We start from the raw sequence: 21,282 nt of genomic DNA, 5'->3' as shown, positions 1-21,282 counted from the left end.
GGGGCTATATGAAGGCGTGGACCCATACCAACAAAATTCTGGGGGAAAGTGTTGTACCCCCAACAAAGACTAACTACTAAATCTCAGCCATTTCGGTGTGATAATGAAGCTAAAACCTTCAAAATACCGAAAATCGGGTGGTACCGTTCTATGGGGGCTATATCAAAACGTGAACCGATGTAGCTCATTTGCAATAGAAAACAATTAGGAGTAATAGAAACTTCTATACCAATTAACAAAGCTCTATCTTAATAATTGTGAGCTGAATCTTGATTTCAACAGACGACTTAAAATTTTCCCTAATCAAGAATATACTTTATAGGATCACCGATGAATATTTTGATGCGTTACAAACGGAATAACAAATTTAATTATACCCTCCATATTATGGTGGAGGGTATAAAAATAAATAAATAAATCGCGGTCAAAGTTCACATTTTTAGGTTTGCACTATTTTGCTTGCAAATCACAAGTCCTATCGAATTGGGATTAGAGAAAATGTTGTAGCTGTGAAAACTCTCTACAAGTTGGACCTTTATGATATTGTCGTAGGTTTTACCATTTTTGAGATATAGAAGTTCAAATTGGGACAGTGCACTGACTGTAGCGCTTCCTTATACAACAATGTCATGACTGCAATTTTCCATCTTAAACTTATATACGTATCTCAAAAATGGCATAACCTAGGAAAAAATTACAATAGCCAAGCTTGTAGAGAATTTTCACAGTGGTAAGATTTTCTCTAGTACCATTTCGATAAGACTTTTCAAGCAAAATCGTAAAAACCTAAAAAAAAAAACTAAAAATGTGAACTTGTCTGCCGCGATTTATTGAAAAGCCCTTTGTTGCTTTGGATTTTTCTCATCTATGAACACTACTTTTCAAAACTTCCTTGGTGTAAGCGGTTTTCATTTAAAGTTGGTTAAGGCGCACCGTACATGACATTGTTTTTCAGAAGGTGATATAGCCAGTGCATTGTATCAATATGAATTTCTATATCTCAAAAACGGCAAGACCTACGATAACATAAAGGTTAATCTTGTAGAGAATTTTCACTGCTACGAAAGTTTCTTTAGTCCCACTTTGCAGGACTTGCGCTGAAAATCTAAAAAATCCTAAAAATTTTGACTTTTCGCGATTTAAAAAAGGCGCTGACGATTTTTTTTTTGGTTTTTGATTTTTCTCATTTATGAAACTACAATGTTTCAGAATCCGCAAAAACTTCCCGGGTGTAAAGACCTTTCATTTGAAAATAGTTCAGACGCACCGTGTTCGCCTTTGCTAGCATCCTTGCTTGGCTTCAGTAGCGGGACTATGTGAACGATGTGGGTGGCTAGTGACATTTTGAGAACTTTAGTGGAATAGTCGACTTCCCGGTACATCCAGCTGTTTGAGAATTACCATGGAGATTCCATCAGGGCCCAACGCTTTGGATAATTTAGCGTTCCTGATGACATTCGCAACATCATCCATTGAAATTGTGATGGTTCATCGTTGGCAGGAAGAGATCTAATGCGACGTAGTACTTCTTCTTCTATTCACTCACCGGATGCTGGACAAACTGTCGATTGAAATAACTTGCGCACTTTTTTGGATCAGCGTAATGTCGCCAAACGTGACCGAAGTCATATCTTCTTTCGTTCCAGGGTTCGACAGTTACTTAACCGTTGCCCACAATTCACTTATTTCGACTCCAATGTTGGAACTCTTAAGATGATTTAACCATGTGTTCCGCTTATGATCACCGACCATCCTGTAAACTTGCATTGTCAGCTCTCTGACTCTGGGGTCACTTGGGATGGAACGACGAACGACGCTCATTTGCTAATCCCGTCGTCTCTGCTGGGAAGTTTGGTATGACCTTATTTCATTACCATATGTTTTTGCCGTTCAAACAATACACCTGACAGCACTTTACATTCGATGGGTGGAAGAAGTATATCTCTGTAGTTGGTACAAACTATCTTTTCTTGTATATGGGACATAGCAGACTGAGGTTCCAATCGTTGGGTATGCATTCCTCCAGCTAAATTGATGCATACTCTGTATTTGCATGTCTTCGGTCTCGAATAGTTCGGTTTCAAGTTTATCCATCTGGGGACTTCCATGTGGTCTTGTGTATGTTAAGGTGTTGGAACCTGGTGCTGTTAACTGACACGTTTTTTGCCAATGCAAAATCAATCAGCCTCATTCTATCGTCAGATGTCACATCATGAAGGCTGAACTTGCCAATCGTGGAACCAATGAAATTCTCCCTCCCAATTAGCATTAAAATCTCTAGAACAATCTTGATGACATGGCCAGGGCAGCGGTCATATGCTCTTTCTAGGCTCTCGTAGAACATATTCTTGTTCTGTTCACCTTTCTCTTCATTCGGGGCATGACCGCAGATGAATGAGACCGAAGTTAAATAACTTTGTTTTTATGGAGATTGTGACAAGTCTCTCATCTTCTGGAGTGAATCAGGAGACCAGGTTTTTAAGTTCCTGATTTACAAACCTAGCTTATGTTAATACAGTGCGCAGTCGTTTGCGATGTTTACGTCAACCCGATTCGATCACTACATCCGCCTGTGAGCAAACTTCACTTACTCTATAATAAGTTCGGCCATACCAGGTGTGTCCTAAATTAGTTTAAGTTTGCAAAAATTATGCGCACGTTAACTCTCGAAGGGACTAACCGATTTGGTTTGCACATCATAATATTTCTACCAGACATATATTAAGTTCGAATATGGACAATATCGGTTTCAGGTACCAAAATTTGGGAAAAATGCAGTTCAAGACCTCCTCTCCAATCGTTTTGATTTTTGTTGTAACAACCTGTATTCGCTGCCCCCATTATAACGGTGCAAGTATTTTCAGGGGCAAGTCTATACTTCCTTTGAAAATAGCCCGAAAGCTGTAAAAACCCGCTAAAGCACCATGTGTAGTGGATGCAGCGCACTCTCCAACGGCAAAACCAATTCGATCCAAAATTTGGCAGTTGTAATATTTTGCGCAAGCTTAAATCAAGTTCTAAGATGGGCCATATCGGTCTACTCCTTTGGGTACCTTAATTACAACAGCTCAAAGGTTTTCGATAAAATGGTGCGCAGGATAACTCTCAAAGTTCGAAATCTGTAGAAAACCCCTACGGTCAGCAAGTGACACACGACAACTTTCGAACTAATACTGCGTTGGTCCACACTTTGCATATCATAATATTTCTTCGAGTATTAGATATATTTCGAAGGTGGTGCTTATATGTCCACTTCTTCCGGTACCTCCCCCACAAAAGTTCGAAAATTTACGAAAATATTTTTGTTTAAGTGCGGTTAAGGTTCTGTTTGATGACCTTTTGAAAATGTTTACCGATGGTACTTCTAGTGTCCCTGTTTTCAGCGATAATATGTTTTTCATGGGGTAAACCATGTTTCCTGATATAATGGCCCAAATGTCTTAATTATAATATAATAAAATGGTGACCAACTGCAATGACTGGTGGGTGCGATGTCTATTGAGAGGAATGTCTCCCAAAATAAGACCCAATTCCTATTTTAAAAACTTTTGAGCTTTGATCAACATTTTTGTCGGCAAGGTCATACGTCCAAAATTCTGAAAACCCCCTACATACATAAGTTTTTTTTTCTAAAAAGTGTTCCAATTCACACAGGCTGAGGGTATAACTCTGTAGGCAAAGCCGACTGATACTTTTTTATTGTTGGACTTATGAACTTGCCGATAAAAATATATTTGGATTAAAGTTCAATAGTTATTGCGGAGGAGGTAACTGAAGGTATTGATCACATATTCCATTTTGGAAGTGGATCATATTTTGGGAGTCATTTTTGATATCCAGCCCTTTCAGTTAGACACTGTATACTTTGGAGCTTTTGGACCAATGGTTATTTGAACCGACACTAAACTGCGCATAAACAAAAATATTAAACTTTGGTGGGGAAGTTACCCTACGGAGTGGAGCGATATAGACAACTTTCGAAGTTAAACCAAGATTGCACAAAATGTTTCGAGATCCAATGTTTGAACAAAATCGGTTTCTCTGTTCGAAAGATATCGGGCCTACCATTTTAATGAAAATTTTTGAATTTTTGTGAGGAAGATACCGGAATGCGTGTACTGATAAGCACCATCATCAAACTTTATCTAAGATGTTGCAAAGTTTGCACCAGCGCGGAATCCGATTAGAAAGTTGTCGTGGGGATCTTCCGCTACACATGGTGGCCGTAGGGGTTTTTAAAGCTTCGGGACATTTTATCAGATATTATGCTATTGCCTCTGAAAACATTTGAACTATTGTAATGGGGGACAAGAGAACAACCTTTTGCAAAAAAAAAAAATCAAAATGATTTGATAACAGGTCTTAAGTTTTCCGAAATTTTGTGTGGGAGAGTGGACCTTACTCTCTTTGAGATTAAATGGTGACAAATATGGACCCTGGATTTCGCTTTGTTAAACCTCTATGTCTCTGGAAAACGTATGTTCTAAGGCAGCAAAAAAACACCAAATTCCAAAGGGTCATTGATGTCTGCTCATTATAATGAAACCAAAATCTAGAAAATCAGTACATGACAATGATTCTATTACTTTTCTTTTTAGCTCAGTTAACGAATTTAGTTTGCTTTATTACACTACCTTTATCAGGCACTTTAATCCACTTCCAAAAATTATTCAAATATTTTAGCAGTCAGCCACTACTGTACGACACGTAATGCCACAGCAGGAAAAAATAAACTTTTCGTAATCACAAAACAACAAAATTAAAATGGATAACAAGAAAATGCCCCCTTCAAGGTCAGGAAATACAATAAGCGGTATAAGCACGTAATCGTAAACATGATATAACCATTACAGATGTGAGAAGAATCCGCATTCTTCATTGCCTAAAAAGCATACAATTTCTATATATAACATATTTTTGTTAACTTTTTGGGTAGATACTAACCTTTAACCTATGATATCTAGAAACCAGGTCAGAATTGAAATCACATCACACAAAAGTTAAAAATAAAAATGTGGGATGAACTGTCAGTCAGTCAAGCATTTGATATGGCATAACCAATGTTCCCCTAATCCCCCAACCCCCCACCAGCAGCAATAAAAGTAACCATAAAATTTCCTTATTATCTCCATCTACTTAAATTTTAATCGAGGAAAAGCGTTGGAAATCTTTTGAAATGTGTTTAACCAGATCGCCAGCAACGACGGGCATCATCATTACCAATGATGATTTTTCCATAATACCGGGTACTCCATTCACTTTAAGTTTTTCAACACAAAAGGAAAAAGTGGGGAAACCTCTTTTTGATTTTGCATATCAAAAGGACCAACATGCTTATATACCAAACCAATCTACACAACATTGTAGCTATCATTACCAACACATAGTTATGCCTCTGTGTGTGTGTGTGTGTTTGGATTCACTTAAACTGACAGGATGTAATGTTTAGGCCAACCATTGTTTTGACAAGGGATGATGACGACGACGATGATGATGAGATGCCACAGCAAAAGGTAAAAAAGATACATATTTTACAAAGGCATTAACACACACATATACATACGTGTACAGCAAATCACTAATACACCATTACATATATTCAATGGAAGAACAATCTGCTAAAGAGTATTCATAGCACACACACACAGAGACACTCTTACTTAAAAAGCAAATGTTACGTTAGATGCCATGTTTGCAGCTTCCAACATTTTGGTTGACTGACTTACATCAGACAGCCATTAATATTTAATGTGATTGTATTCAATCTCATATTTATTGGACCGTTTTCAAAAAGGCCTGTGATTTTGTGTATAGGAAAAGATTATCTCAAATATGAAAGAATATTCAAGGATTTAAAACTCTTAAATAAAAAAAAATGAAGAGTAGGAAAAAAAGTGGAAGCGTTGTGGAAGTTTTACGATAGACATGTCTTCTGTATATTAGAGGCAACCGTTTTCCTGGAGGGGTTTATATGACAGAAGTAATAGATATCGTATGTGAAGAGTTTATTTGAAATCTACAATATCAGGTCACCTTTTATATGATAAGGAGATTATTCGTACCTTATGGTGTTTACTTTAGGAATATAGTTAAAATTGTTCATTGCCCCTCTGCAGATTTTTCCAAAGTATCCCATTAACAAAAAAAAAAATCAAATATTCACAAATTCTTCACATTGTGAAGACCGTTGAAACACAGTCAAGGTCAAGGAAGTAATAACAAGTCGGAACAAAATAACTAAATAATTTTTATTAATTTCTCTGAATATTCTCATTACAATGCGTTATTATTACGGCTACTTAAAGACATTACAACACGTAAAAGTACGTGACTTAAGTGATTTAACAATGATTTAAATCGCCTATTCCCCCGAAGCCCAACAATGAAAATAACTACAACGTCATTAGGACAACAACAAAAACTAGGACCCACCAAGAAAACAACAAAAAGGATTGCAAAGATTCTGTTGTCACAAACATCCCACGCTATTTTCTAGGCAATTAAATTAAATATTCAAAACGAAAAAAAAAAAACAAACAAACTGTATCCATATTTCACTAACACCCCAACACACCCACTCCACCAGATGCCCGATCACAATGGCCTTCTTGGAATACCATTTTTATAATTGTTTAAAGGAATGTGGTGCGTGTTACCGGCGTATTTAGCTTCCACGAATGTTGGCAAAGTGTTGCATTCACTTGTAAAGCGTTTTAAAATGACGTTCGGCTTCTGCCGCTGTTGTTCATCGCATGCCAGTCTCATTAATCGTTAGTTAGCAAACACCACCACTTAATGTGAATGATTTTAAGTGGTCATAATGTTAAAAGGTCTACTAACTGTTGTGAGGAGGTGGGGGACGTATTTAAGTCATCAAGTACATAATGTACTGCAAAGATGCGGAAAGGCTTGTGTTTTATGTTATCCAATAAATTACCTGTATGTTATGTATGTATTTGTTTGTTAGGGCAATAAATACACACGTCACTAGAAATATCTGCATGGGCAAAAAAACTTGAAATTAAATCGGCGTATACTATTTTCAAAATGGAATTTTTGGCATTCGAATTTGTTTATGATCCATAATTTAATGGTAGTACCTGTTTAGATGTGGTCATTCAGTAACAATGAAACAGAATTATTTAAACTTTAAATCGGCTGAATTCAAATAACAAAAATGAGCCCTGCAGGGAATTAAAAAACATCCCTTCATTCATTAAAGTATTGGTAAAAAAAACACAAAACATGTAAAGAAGTATCGGTCGACAGATATATACCCTCAGCCCCAGACCTAAAAAAAAGAAGTAACATACAATACTTCTGACGTCTATATAACACTACGTACAACGTTTGGACCAAATCGGTTTTTTCCTTTGAGGGTTTTCTTACGTACTAACCAGTTTAGTTTGTGGTGGCAGGCATGTTTGGAGCTTTTGGGTCATTATCTCAAGAAGTAAGGTCTTGCCCCTGACATGACCGTCGTAATGGGGAAAGCGAATACAAGTTGTTACAACAAAAAACCAAAGGGATTCGAACTCCAAATTTTGGATCGACTCGGTTGATCCGTTCGAGAGTTATTATGCGCTCCGACCACTATTTTAAACCTTTCGGGCTATTTTCTCAGGAAGTATGGACTTTCCCCCAAAAAACGTGTATTGACGTAATGGAGGCTGCGAATACAAGTCATTACAAAAAGAAGCAAAACGATTTGAGAGCAGGACTGCACTCTTTACAAATTTTGTTTGGGAAGTACTCGAAGGAGTACTTCCTACAAATTCAAACGTGATCTATGTCCCGCTTTAGATATTGTATAACGAAGAGTATAAAAATTCTAAAAAAATCGCGGCTTAATATAGATAGCTGTTATATCCTATAATCGTTAACTGAATTCGTAACCTTTCCGATGATGCAAAAAATAATCGCGAAGTCTCAATGGATTCGCGAAAAATCAAATTTGTTAAATAATTTTACGTATTTACAAACATAAACAATAGCGCTCATAGTTACGAAAAATATATAAAAAAAATTATAACAGCATCCAGATATTTTGAGGAATAAAACGAAACCTAAGTTGTGAAGGTTGGAGCTATAGTATTCATGTTATTTGCAAAAATAGGAAGAAAATATTACGAAAAAATTAATATCATATTATTATAATTTTATTTTTTTATGGTTTTATAGGAAAAGTTGGAGAACAAATGTTTGAGTTCTTCGGCATTTTCGTCAAAATTTCAATCAATAATGATGAAATTCCGTTGTAACAAATTTTTCGCTTATAGTTTTCCTATTGGATAATATTATTAGAACCTTATATTAAATCACAAGGAATTCCAATTGTGGCATAACGTTAAAATAATGTTTTATTGAATATTACAACATTTGAGACGCATATAAACCACGTAATTATGAAAATGACATGATGCGCATTTTCCAACACAGCGAATCAATCCCTTTTATTTGATGTACAGTTTGTCAAATTCTATTTGGCGGCCACGATGTAGCATCTGCTGCAGTAAAATGGTCATAATTTCCGCGAAGTTCATTTACATTTTATGCGCATCCGATTTCAATAATCACCATTAAAAAATACATCCTTCTATGCCGTTTCAATGCGATCCATCAAGAACCGTGGATGTAGCATCGCACTCAATTTTTAGAAAAAATCTATTATATCTCTGGATTTACGAGAGTTTTTAAATATCTGTTTTCGCGCAGTTTAAACACGCGTATCGATTTATTTATTTAAGTAGAACTGACACATCCAAAACGCGTTTTAATATGCGATATTTTCAAAATAATTTTTTGCAAATTTTCGAAATTTGAGGGGTATTATATCCGCCGATCTAGTGGGAGGATTTTTACGCGTCGTGGCTTGTTAGATTCAGAACGTAAAAAAAAAACTAAATTTACGCGGGTTTCCACGGAAATCGAATGAAGTTTGTAAATTTTAAACCAAAAAAAATAGGTTTTTGAGAAAAATTTACGCACAAAAATTTCGTGTTTAGGCGCAGATTACTGTGATCCTGTGAGGGCTACACCCTCATGTTATACATTAAAAAATGCGAAATCACGAGTACTACAATCCAATAATAAGCTTTTAGGGAAACCCAGCTGCGCGTTCCGATTAGAGCAAAAATTCAAAAACCCCATTTTTCAGGTTTCAAAATGTCAGCATCCGTTTGAGGTAGATACAGTGGATATATTAAAAAATCATACATTAGAAACTTCAACTCTGAAGTGCGCTCTTTAACTTCTCCTGTGAGCATTAAGCTCTACATTGTGTTGTAAAACCACTAATTGGAAAATAACATAATGAAACTCGTTTATTTCAACGATTTTTTCCGATTTTTTTACATTAGTACGACCACAGCTTCCGCTCAAATTATTATTTTGAGAAACCCCTCGGTGAATCGGGCCGAAATGCCGTCAAAAGTTATGGTATAGTAAAACTGATCGCGAGTTACAATACCCCATACCTCAGTTTCAACATAAGTTAATTTTCTACAAAAAGCTTGATATAACAAATCGGTTACTCCCTTCAAGAATTATCGTGCGGACAATTTTTCCGAACATTTTCAAACTTTTGTGGGGGAAGTACCTGAACGAGTGGACCGATATGGTCTATCTTCGAACATATACTAAGTTCGGACAAAATACTCTGTACTACACGAAAAATATTCAAGGTTTCTGACGCAAAAATGCTATCGTGTTGGGGGTCCATGGACAACGAAAATACCTTTGGGTCACTTCGTTTTTATACCCTACACCACTATGTGGGGAGGGTATTATAAGTTGGTTTTGGCCAAAAAGTTTGTAACGCATCGAAATAATGGTCGTAGACCCATACTTATGTACCAAAATGAATGTCTCGACGATGAGGGTCCCGGAGGGGAAGAAGCCTATTGATTTTGGTGATGGTCGGATAATATTCAAAACTTATTTTGAGAAAAAGTCAACGTTTTATTTCAAAGCGCATATCTCCGCATCTATAAGGGGTATATCAAAAGCAAAACCTGCTATTAAAAGTAGAAAATATCACCTTTACAACGATGATGATGGTCGGATAATATTTAGGGATCGGAATGTTTAAAAAACTTATTTACAAAAATGTCAACGTTTTATTTCAAAGCCAATATCTCTGTTTCTTTAAGAGGTATATCACCTTTACAACGATGTAAAGTAGGTCGTCGTAGGTGGTCAAACAACAGAGATATCACAATAGTCGGTAATGCATCCCATTTTCCGATTTTTTGTTTTTAACGCTACAGGTCGAAATTTTCATCGGATCGACACGAATTTTTTGGGAGATGATGCGGGTCCCTCAGAGGAAGAATGCGAATACAAGTCGTTACGTTAAGTTTGGTGATAGTCGGATAATATGCAGGAGTCGGAATAAGCAAAAAGCTTATGTGGGGAAAAGTCAGCGTTTTTTTCTTATGCGAATATCTAGGCTTCTGGTAAGAGTATTCCAAAACGAAAACCCGTAAATGGAAGAAGAAAAGATCTCCTTTATATTCATGCAAAGTAAGTGGACAAACAACCGAGATATCGCAAAAGTCAGTAATATATCCAATTTTTCTATTTTTTGTAATCATGCTACAGGTTGAAATTTTGATCGGATAGTCACGGTTGTAGATAGGGGCCCCACAAAGGAAGAAGCCTATTGATGTTGGTGATTGTCGGATAATATTTAGGGTTCGAAATGGGGAAAAACTCATGTGGAGTAGAGTTTGGGAATTCCCGACTTTTTTTCATTCCCGGGAAATCGGGAATGAAAATTTCTCATTCCCGGGAACCCGGGAATTCCCGGGACTATGGTAATTCGAATTCGTGGGGCATAGACGTGACAGATATTATTCCTGACTAATTAGCGGAGGTTATATAAAACATATTTGTCCAACTACTATTTAGCAAAGCTTCCTTGATATCAAAGAGTGCTGTCCGATTATATTTTTAAAGTCAACTATATTGTATGTTCTTGTTATGATTCGAAATGCTTGTTGATCATATAAGAAATCCGTTTATAAAATATTAAAATGATGCGCACTTTATATGGGGCGTTATATGGGGGCTATACCAAAACATGGACCTATATAAACCAACTTTGGCAGGAATGTTTTTTGGCCTCTGGAGACAAAAAATACCAAATTACTACCAATTCGGTGGTAAAATGGGACAAATATCTTAAAAATTCCTTAAAACGACGACGCGTCACGCGTCATTTTGTATGGGGGCTATACGAAATCGTGGACCTACATAGCACGCTTTCAATACCAAAAGTCCTACGTACATATAATAGATTTTCCCAACATTTCATCCACCTACGTCAATCCATTCGGACGCTAGAGTGATTTCCACAGACGGACAGACGGACGGACATGGCTATATCGATGTAGAATTGCACGCTGATCAAGAATATATATAGTTTGTGGGGTCTACAATGATTATTTCGAGTAGTTACAAACGTAGTGAAAACTTAATATACCCCCATCCTATGGTGGAGGATATAATTAAGAATTATGTGAGGCTATACAGACTTCGAATTCCAAAAAAAAAAAAAAACACCAATTATCGAGAAGACCAATACATACATATGTATTTTATACGAATTATGGCGATTTTTTCAATTACGCAATTACGAATACTCGGGGCACGAATTATCGCCATTCTACTATATTTCCAATATTAAATAACTATAAGGCAAATAACACTGCTCAACAAAATTGAAAAAGTTAAATGTTTCAGACGAAGTTGCAGTTGTTTCTAGATGAAATCGGCGAGTTATTTTCAAATCCGGTGCCGGGTTTTCTCCATCAGCTCTTGTTTTTGAGATATAGCTCAAAATCGGTTTTTACGAGTTTAACCCAGACTTTCGTTATTTTCGGATACAAACAAATATTATTTTGTGGGGTTTTCGACATTAATATATTAAGGAGATGTTGTACGCTCGATACAAATCGTTTTTGAAATAGTTATGGTGAGTATATATCAAAAAAATATTGAAAATATACGACGGACCTTGTAAAAATTGCTTATTTTAAGTACTTTAAGCTATAATTACGTCATCGGGGGAAGTCATAGGATCTTCATATGGCAATGCGGATATGCTTAGGGTGTCTACTATATAGTCCAGTATTCATATATATAATATAAAGTTCATACCGCCCATGATTCGACCATAACCTAAAAATCATCACGAAGACTGCCATTGAAAAGTAAATGGCTTATGTGGTAATGATATCACTGGTAAATTATTTCCCTTTAGCAGTCTTCTTGGGCCGGGAATTCCCGACCAGAAACTCTAATGTGGAGACAAATTTAAATGTTTATTCTTTGTGAATATGTCGGCTTCTAGTAGGGGTATCCCACCGGCCTGTCAATGGAAGAAGAAAATATTGCGTTTAAATTGGTCTAAAATAGGTTGGCGAAGGTGGTCAAACAAGGGAGATACCACAATAATCGGTAATGCATCCAATTCTTCCATTTTTTGCAATACTGCAGGTCGTAATTTTGATCGGATGGTCACGAAATTTTGGTTGCTTATGGGGGTCCCAGGGAGAAAAAGGCATATTATGTTTGATGGAAGTCGGATTATATTTCACAGCGGTAGTGTTGTAGGGTATCACGTGGTCGGCCCTGTCCCTACTATAGCCTTTGCTCACTTGTTTGCTTTACAGTTTTTTATTTTAAGGGGTCGAAAGGTCGAATACATTAGGTTTTGAAATCGCTTAAAATGTGGCATCAGAAAACGGGAACGGGACAAGTCCGTCCCTCCGTTCGTCTGTGTTAATCACTCTAGCATCCACAAAAATTGAAATAGGACGGTGACATTTTGGAACGGTGGGTCTTTTAGCCAGTTACTGCATCCCAATTGCAAAGGTTGGTAACTTGTTTGTCGACTTGTCCCAAGCGGCCGGACGTTTTTGTGTCGGACAAATGCGATGCAAAAAGCAGGAGGAGGAAAGTGGTATGGGAGGTATGGGAGGAACACCCATCAATGAGACGAATGATTCACTGATACCGTAGACATCAAACAATGGCAAAGCTAAAAAAGTAATGGATAAGAAAGCATACCGAAAGGTAATTACACAAAGTTCGCAAATAAAGATCCGAACGCTCAACGTAAGGAAATTTCGGCTGATGAGATCTAATATCAAGTTTGTGAGGAAGAGGTACTATTCGCACTTCGTATCAAAGAAATCGCCACTTTTAGAACAGGAGGAATCGAGGTCTTTAAGGAAGTGACCTCTTGTACCTTCAAAAAAGTCCTACAAATCTTGCAGGATAGTTTCACTTGGCACCTTATCCGCTTCAACTTCGAAACCCCACAAAAAAGTGATGGAAATGAGTCAGCTGTTTAACAAAGGAAAACCATCTGAAGTAGAGGCAGTCGCGAGTAGGCGGAGCAATGATGGGTCTGTGACAGCGTCAACTTCTTCAAAGGTCGCAAGTTTTCAATGAAACAATCCAAAATCACAACCAGTGGTTGTGAAGAAAATGAGCATCCTGCTGCGAAGGAGTTGACACAGTCACAGACACAGAAGATACTTACTGGAAAAAACAAAATCTCTTCAGACAGTTCATCTTCTTCGAAACCTTGAACGTCTGCGAAGGAGAGCAAGGATAAGGCGACGCTCTGCTCTTCGCAGAAAACATGCTCGTCTAACCCGAAGCAATACTGTGCCTCGAAATGTACTAGATGATCTCCTAGCTAGCAATCTTCGACACTTTGGTGTTAGTAAACAGTTTAAAAGAAAAACAAAAACCCTGTTCCTGACACGGATACGGGTAGTATGGATACGAATTATGCAGAATTTGGTATGTTTGAGAGAGACATTTCTTCGAAATTTGCGTTGACGGTGAATACCGGCGTCATATGAACCACGAGTTGTGCCAGCCAGCCAACCGACATAGATATAGTAAAACTTGCGTTGACTGGGTAATATAAATATAATGGATAAAGATGCCCCCTGCCAAGAAGGCCTATGAATAGGAGCCATTTGATGGTATACGCACCAAGTGGACGTCAAAAACTTCGATGGAAAGACCAAGTTGAAGATGACATCACAAAACATGGCATTCAAAATTGGAGAAGAATAGTTGAAGATCAGTGCGTTAGGAAATCATTTCTAAGTTCGCCTTATGAAAAAAAAAACGTTCTGTTTAGAATGAAAGCCATCAATGTGATAAGTTATGTTTACTTCTGATTAATATTTATAACGAGTGCTTTAATCTAAGGCTGAGCTCAGCCGTTTCCAGGGTAGACTGAAAGACCTACAAACCTTAATTGATAACACGAGTTTTTACATTTTAATTCTTTATTTGTCTCTTGGGTATAACTGTGTGTCATTTTTTGAGTCATGGTTTATTAACCATATTTAGACACCCCAGCGGGATAGAATATCAAAAATAACAAGACAGGTGACCCAGCGGTTTTTCCTATCACTTCAACTTTCGCGGTTATGTGTTCCCAAAGACCTGAGGCCTTGATGTAAAAAGGGATCATTTTGTCAGGCACATATCTTCTAAACCGCTAAGAATTTGGGAATACTCGTGGAAGTAAAGTTGTAGCTCTCGTCCTAAAGAAGAACAATCGCGAACACATAAAATCCATTCAACCTCATCTTCAAGATCAAAATCGCCAAGGTCAAATTTCCATTATAATTTTTTCTCGGATTTTAATCTACAGATATCAAACCGATCAAAATTGAAGCAAACAACCAACTAGAAAAATGTTGCTTAGATCTTAATAAACAGCTTTCTGGAACATACGAACGAACTCTGTAGAAACGGTCCCTAATATTAATTCTGGTCCACAGATATCGAACCGCCCAAAAATTAAGGATACAGTCAGCTACAAAAATTTACCTAAGATTTCAATAAACAACTTCGTAGAACATATGACAATTCTAGGAATGATTCTTTAATATTGGATTTTATGTACTCGCGATTATTATTCTTTAGGATGAGAGCTACAACTTTGCTTCCACGAGTAAACCCAAATTCTAAACGGTTTAGAAGATATGTGCCTGACAAAATGATCTCTTTTGACATCAAGGCCTCAGTCGTTGGGAGCCCATAACCGCGAAAGTTGGAGTGTTAGGAAAAAACGCAGGGACATGAGTCTTCTTATTTTTGGTCTTCTATCCCGCTGGGGTGTCTAAATATGGTTAATAATTTTCATGTCGCATAGTGTATGTAATAAAATGAAAAATAGATATCCAGATGAACATTCGTACATACATATGTTCCCACAACATGCCCGAAGGGACAAGGGAGATCTATCTTATGGACGCCGATTCATATTGGCTGAATTATGTATATGGGACCTACTTTTTATGGCAGTTTTTCATGGCTCGAATACTCAAGAAATGTCGCCTACATTACACTGAGGGGATTTGCCACTGCCGAAAATTTTGATGTTATGGGCAGGGATTGAACCGCAGACCTTCTAAGTGCAAGGCGGACGTGCTTACCACTGCACCACGGTGGCTCCAAGATGTAATTATATATAATTTGATAAAGTACTAAATGTACAGGTGATATGAGGTTCAAGTTGAGAGGTCAGATCCTCGATTTCCCTGATTCGGTATGTAAATGCGATCGGGAAATTCGCACCTGGCATTGAGGATGTTGGACGGTGGGTATTTAGGTTCCGGTACGGTTTGTGTTGCGATGGTAATGAGCGGAAGGATGTTGTGAGCGGAGAGCTGCATTTGACCAGTGAGCTGGATATAAGCGGAAAGCCGGATACAATCAGTGGGTTGTAAACGGGAAGTTGGATACGATCAGTTAGTTGACCACGAGGAAAAGAGGATATGAGCAGTGATCATGCTACGAACCGGTAGCTATATACGACCATAATCAACAACGCCCTTTAAATTTTACTACCCTTTCTCGATCAGATTGGCATGTTTGGTATCGAAGACTTTCAATAAATCAAGTGTATCATAGCTGTTTAGTTCCGATCACATCCTAGACTAATATGTGTGAATTTGGTGTTGTAAGAATTCTTGCTTATGTTGTGCTAGTGAGGGACTTCTTCTCATTGTGGAGACGATTAGAGCCTCAAGAGTCCCGGTACAATATGGTTGGATATTGAAAACATATCAAAAAATGTTGTCACGGAGTGTTAGCGTTCAAAGGCAAACTCATAACTTCAAAGGCAGCGCAAAATAGCGTTTGTCATGAAGAAATACATTTCAACGGCCAAATATCCGTTAATGTATAAAAACACATTTGCATTTGAAAAACGAAAAGTTCTAGAACAGAGAAGCCATTCGACAGTTGATGCGTATGAAGAGCTGCTTAACCAACAGCGAAACCAGGTAACGTAATTTGGTGACTAGTCTTTGGCTTTACTTTTTCACTTGAAAAAAATTTCCGATCATCAAGCTTAACTCTAAACGAGAAAATCAATAAAAATGGTTGGATATTGTTCTCGCAACCTGACAGTATGTTCCCGCTACTGAAGCAAGGCGAAGATGAGAGCAGAGGCTAGTCTTACAGGCCGACATTTATTCTGTGGTTATTATCGAAAATTCTTGAGGCAATAGTACTACGTATGTATGTGTTCATGTATTGTGATTGTAATTTTCTGAAGATTAACTTCTGTTCTGAGCCAGATCGGACCTTTTTCTCTACGTAGAAGATATTCGTTGCTGCAATGATTTTAGAACGGACGGATTTTAATATGCGAAATAAACTAATTTGGAGGCTTCAATAAAATAAAGTTGATCATAAAATGTATTGCTAAGGAGGTCCCCGTTTATTTTAACGGTTGCTTCTTCGGAAAATCCAAAAATTAACAAAAGAAATCTTACAATCATAGCGGACCAAAGATTTTCTATGTTGTAATAATTTGAAAATGTTACGAGGCGCATTTTTATTCACAACCCTTAACATGTGACTGGTATCCACCTGAGAAATTAGCGGAGCAAGAGTATATCTTGGGCTTTCCATATAAAATCACTCAGGAAGGTTGGTACATCAACCTGAAACGCTATGTGAACGCGAATATATCACTCCCAAAGAAGAACATTCCATAACGATTAACGATGAATTTATTTGACTTTATTGTGAACATATGTACACATGTATTTTCTCTGCAATTTTCTAAAACTATTTTATGTTTTTCTACAAACATTTAAATAAAAATTGTACCCTTAGGCCAATTAACGTTTAAGGTTTTTATATTCTAAACGTTTATATGCCACTTAGGCCAAGTCAACTATAATCGCCGTTTAAAAATGTAGATTCCTCTAAACATGAAAATATGTGTGTGTGTGTCTTACATACATTGACGTAGTAGTCTAGCAACTACACACACACAGACGCACTCACCTACATTTAGGCAAGATGTCCTTGTCGTGCAAATGATTTAAATTTTGCCAAACACAAAAAAAAATGTTGCTATGAAGTATTTAAACATTAACTTGGCTTTTATGTTGGCTTGGCTTTTTTGTTTGTTGTCATAGCTGTAGATCTTTAAATGCCTATGGAGAATACCGAGAACATGTTGAAGGAAATTGTGAAGTGTGTACTGGGGTGGACAGTTAATATTTTAATTTTAATAGTTATAAGGAATGTGAAGTTTTTTTGTTTCTTATATTTATTTGGAATAGAAGAAAAGGGTTAATATCGGTAGAAACAATTCATATAGCTCTTGCTGAAATGTCTTAGGCTGTGACAATGGTTTAAGTTGCAATCAGTGATATTAAAAAAATCTCTGAATGTCCATGACATTAGTAAAATTATTCTTCACATTTTTTTATGAACTGAATATCACGTGAAAGTTTTTCCTTAAAGTCTTCTCTCTCCTACATCTTTCATTCCTCCTCAACGTAGTTGGTGTGCATATGCGTGTGTGTCTGCTCAAGTATTAGTAAACGGTTTTTGTGACTTTTTCCATTACCTTGTTGAATTGATGGAGTGAGCAAAATGTCCTCCACTTTCATCTAAGTAATGCGGCACGCTTTCGTCCACCGGGGAAAATAACAATTTTCCTTACGACGTGTGTGGCATAGCAAGACAAGTGGCAGACATATGCGCGCACTAACAACTACAACTACTAATAACTCTTGAATGAATGCCACACACAGACGAACCAACATAGGACTCCAGCATAAACCGGTGGGGAAGCGAAGGAGGATTGTGTATATGCTCACAACCAATGAGTACGAAAAATATTCATAGGAAGCAAAAAAAATAGAAAAAAAGACGACAAAGAAATAAAACAGCTTAGGAAATCATTCATTATGTGAGTGGAAGTATGTGTGTGGTGTGTAAGTTTGTGTCTTTGTTGAACTAAGCGTGCACGGGCATCGTTTGTTAGGGTTTTGTTGTCCATTAGAAGCCAAAGACACGTTTGCTCACTAACAGATATAGACCAAAGCATACATGGACAGACGGACGAACAATATAAGAAAGGTCGAACGTGTAGAACGTCGTCGTCATTTATACATATCTTCTGACTTGAGTTTGTCAAAACTTACCGGCGGCGACGACTAGGAAACGGAAGTGGCCACCGCATGTTGCTCTGGTTAATAATGTCCGTCTGTCCGACGTCTATTTAAAGATCGCTATGTGTGATTGTAACTGCAAAATGTAGGGAAAATTAATGGCACTAAAATAACAAATCACTTTGAGGGTATATAAAACATATCATGAGAGGAAATCACTTTAATTGAAATACAGTCAGCCAGTCAGTTAGTTAGTTAGTCAATCACATTAAGCTTTGTTTTTGCTGTTGTTGTTGTCCTTATGTTATAATTGTGTGTAACATGAAGAGTAAACTTAATTCTTAAGTTTGTGTAAGCGATAAAGTAATAAAAGTATGTGGTTATGCTCATGAAGTTATATCTGGAATTCTTTGGCTTCTTATGGGAAAACTTTGGGGGTTTCTTTGTCAAGACTTCTACACAAATAAGTATTTAAATACTCTATAGTCATTTTTGAGAAGTGCTCAGAAGGCGAATCTATTCTGTTTCATGGATAGACCTCAAGAAGTAGATGAAATTGACTTCTATTAGCCGAATTTATGGAATTTGCTTTGATAATACCTCATAGCTTTCGATGAGAAGAAGAAAGACAGTATAGACGACTTTCAAAAGTCCTACAGCATTCAAAGATATTTACCTGATATTAGAAGACCTATTGTTTCCCATGTCTTTATATAAAATAATTCTGAGTGTATTCTGTGAGAAGACCACATGATCAGGGGTGAAAATACCTTATGGTTTTTTATTAGAAGACGGAATGTCCACCTTGCACTTAGAAGGTCTTCACTGCAATCTCTGACGAGAACATCAAAAATTTTCGGTCTCAAATTTTCTTCTTATAGAAGACCTAATGGTATTCTGTGAAAATAGTTCATGATATTCTATGGAAAGAAACCATTGTCTTCTATGAGACTACCTTTTGGTCTTATATGAAAGACCTCATGGTCTTCTATGAAAGAACTCATGGCCTTAATGAGGAGATCTCATTGTCTTCTATGAGAATACGTCAATATCTTCCAAGCAAAGACCTCAAAAAGGGTCTATAAAAGCACCCATTCCTTCGGAAAGGGTCTATAAAAGCATCCATTCTCTCCGAAAGGGTCTATAAAAGCACCCATTCTTTCGGAAAGGGTCTATAAAAGCACCCATTCTTTCGGAAAGGTTCTATAAAAGCACCCATTCTTTCGGAAAGGGTCTATAAAAGCACCCATTCTTTCAGAAAGGGTCTATAAAAGCAACCATTCTTTCGGAAAGGGTCTATAGAAGCACCCATTCTTTCGGAAAGGGTCTATAAAAGCACCCTTTCTTTGGAAAAGGGTCTATAGAAGGGTGCTTCTATAGACCCATTCTTTGGGAAAGGGTCTATAGAAGCACCCTTTCTTTGGGAAAGGGTCTACAGAAGCAGCCTTTCTTTGGGAAAGGGTCTACAGAAGCAGCCTTTCTCATTCTTTCGGAAAGGGTCTATAGAAGCACCCTTTCTTTCGGAAAGGGTCTATAGAAGCAGCCTTTCATTCGGAAAGGGTCTATAGAAGCACCCTTTCTTTCTGAAAGGGTCTATAGAAATACCCTTTCTTCCGGAAAGGGTCTATAGAAGCGCCCTTTCTTTCGGAAAGGCTCTATAGAAGCACCCTTTCTTACGAGAAAGGTCTATAGAAGCACCCTTTCTTTCGAGAAAGGTGTATAGAAGCACCCTTTCTTTCGAGAAAGGTCTATAGAAGCACCCTTTCTTTCGAGAAAGGTCTATAGAAGCACCCTTTCTTACGAGAAAGGTCTATAGAAGCACCCTTTCTTACGAGAAAGGTCTATAGAAGCACCCTTTCTTTCGAGAAAGGTCTATAGAAGCACCCTTTCTTTCGAGAAAGGTCTATAGAAGCACCCTTTCTTTCGAGAAAGGTGTATAGAAGCACCCTATCTTTCGAGAAAGGTCTATAAAGGCACCCTTTCATTCGAGAAAGTTCTATAGAAGCACCCTTTCTTTCGAGAAAGGTCTATAGAAGCACCCTTTCTTTCGGAAAGGGTCTATAGAAGCACCCTTTCTTTCGGAAAGGGTCTATAGAAGCACCCTTTCTTTTCGAAAGGGTCTATAGAAGCACCCTTTCTTTTCGAAAGGGTCTATAGAAGCACCCCTTTTTTCGAAAAGGGTATATAGAAGCACAATTTCTTTCAGAAAGGGTCTATAGAAGCATCCTTTCTTTCAGATAGGGTCCATAGAAGCATCCTTTCTTTCATAAAGGGTCTATAGAAGCACCCTTTCTTTCAGAACGGGTCTATAGAAAGTATGAAGAGTTCTTATCTTTTGGTCAACTTGCGGAAAATGTACTATGGGGAGAACTTACAGACTTCTATTTGAAAACTTCCTTGTCATCTATGAGCAGAAGTGATAATCTTCCACAGGTTATTCTATGAGGAAACTCCGTGCTATTCTTTAAGGACGTCTCGTTTATGGTTTATTTGGGAAGTTCTCATGGAATTTTTTGAGAAGTCCTTATGGACTCCTATTGGGATGAGCGTATGGTTTCCGTGGACTTCTGCTCGATGAACTTCTATGAGGGCACACCGTGAACATACATTCTATGGGCACCTACATTCTGTGCTATAATTCCTCCCTTTTTTTCTCTTAATTAATAAACTATTTTCACATTGTTTAATTCCAGCTTTTAACATACCAAACCACCTCCGTAGATGCCAAAGAGCTTAATGCCAGCACAGCATTTGATAATACATGGACCACAGCGACAGATTTGGAAAATGAGCTGCAGGTAATTTGCGAAATTTTCCAAAA

The 21,282-nt window shown here is 37.4% G+C and overlaps 1 protein-coding gene across 2 annotated transcripts in view; it reads left to right on the top strand.

The window, feature by feature from the left end:
* The window catches only part of LOC141393541 (ADAMTS-like protein 1), a 115,311-nt gene that overhangs the window by 42,830 nt on the left and 51,199 nt on the right, over window positions 1-21,282 (top strand). For both annotated transcript variants that reach the window (XM_073966623.1, XM_073966622.1), the window contains exon 3: window positions 21,155-21,259. In XM_073966623.1, the coding sequence (XP_073822724.1) occupies window positions 21,155-21,259 (105 nt within the window). The remainder of the gene's footprint in view (window positions 1-21,154; window positions 21,260-21,282) is intronic.

Source organism: Musca autumnalis, unplaced genomic scaffold, assembly GCF_047663935.1.
Source record: "Musca autumnalis isolate F117 unplaced genomic scaffold, ASM4766393v1 scaffold_2, whole genome shotgun sequence".
In the NCBI taxonomy this organism is placed as follows: domain Eukaryota; kingdom Metazoa; phylum Arthropoda; class Insecta; order Diptera; family Muscidae; genus Musca; species Musca autumnalis.
This window is presented reverse-complemented; position numbering and strand designations above follow the sequence as displayed.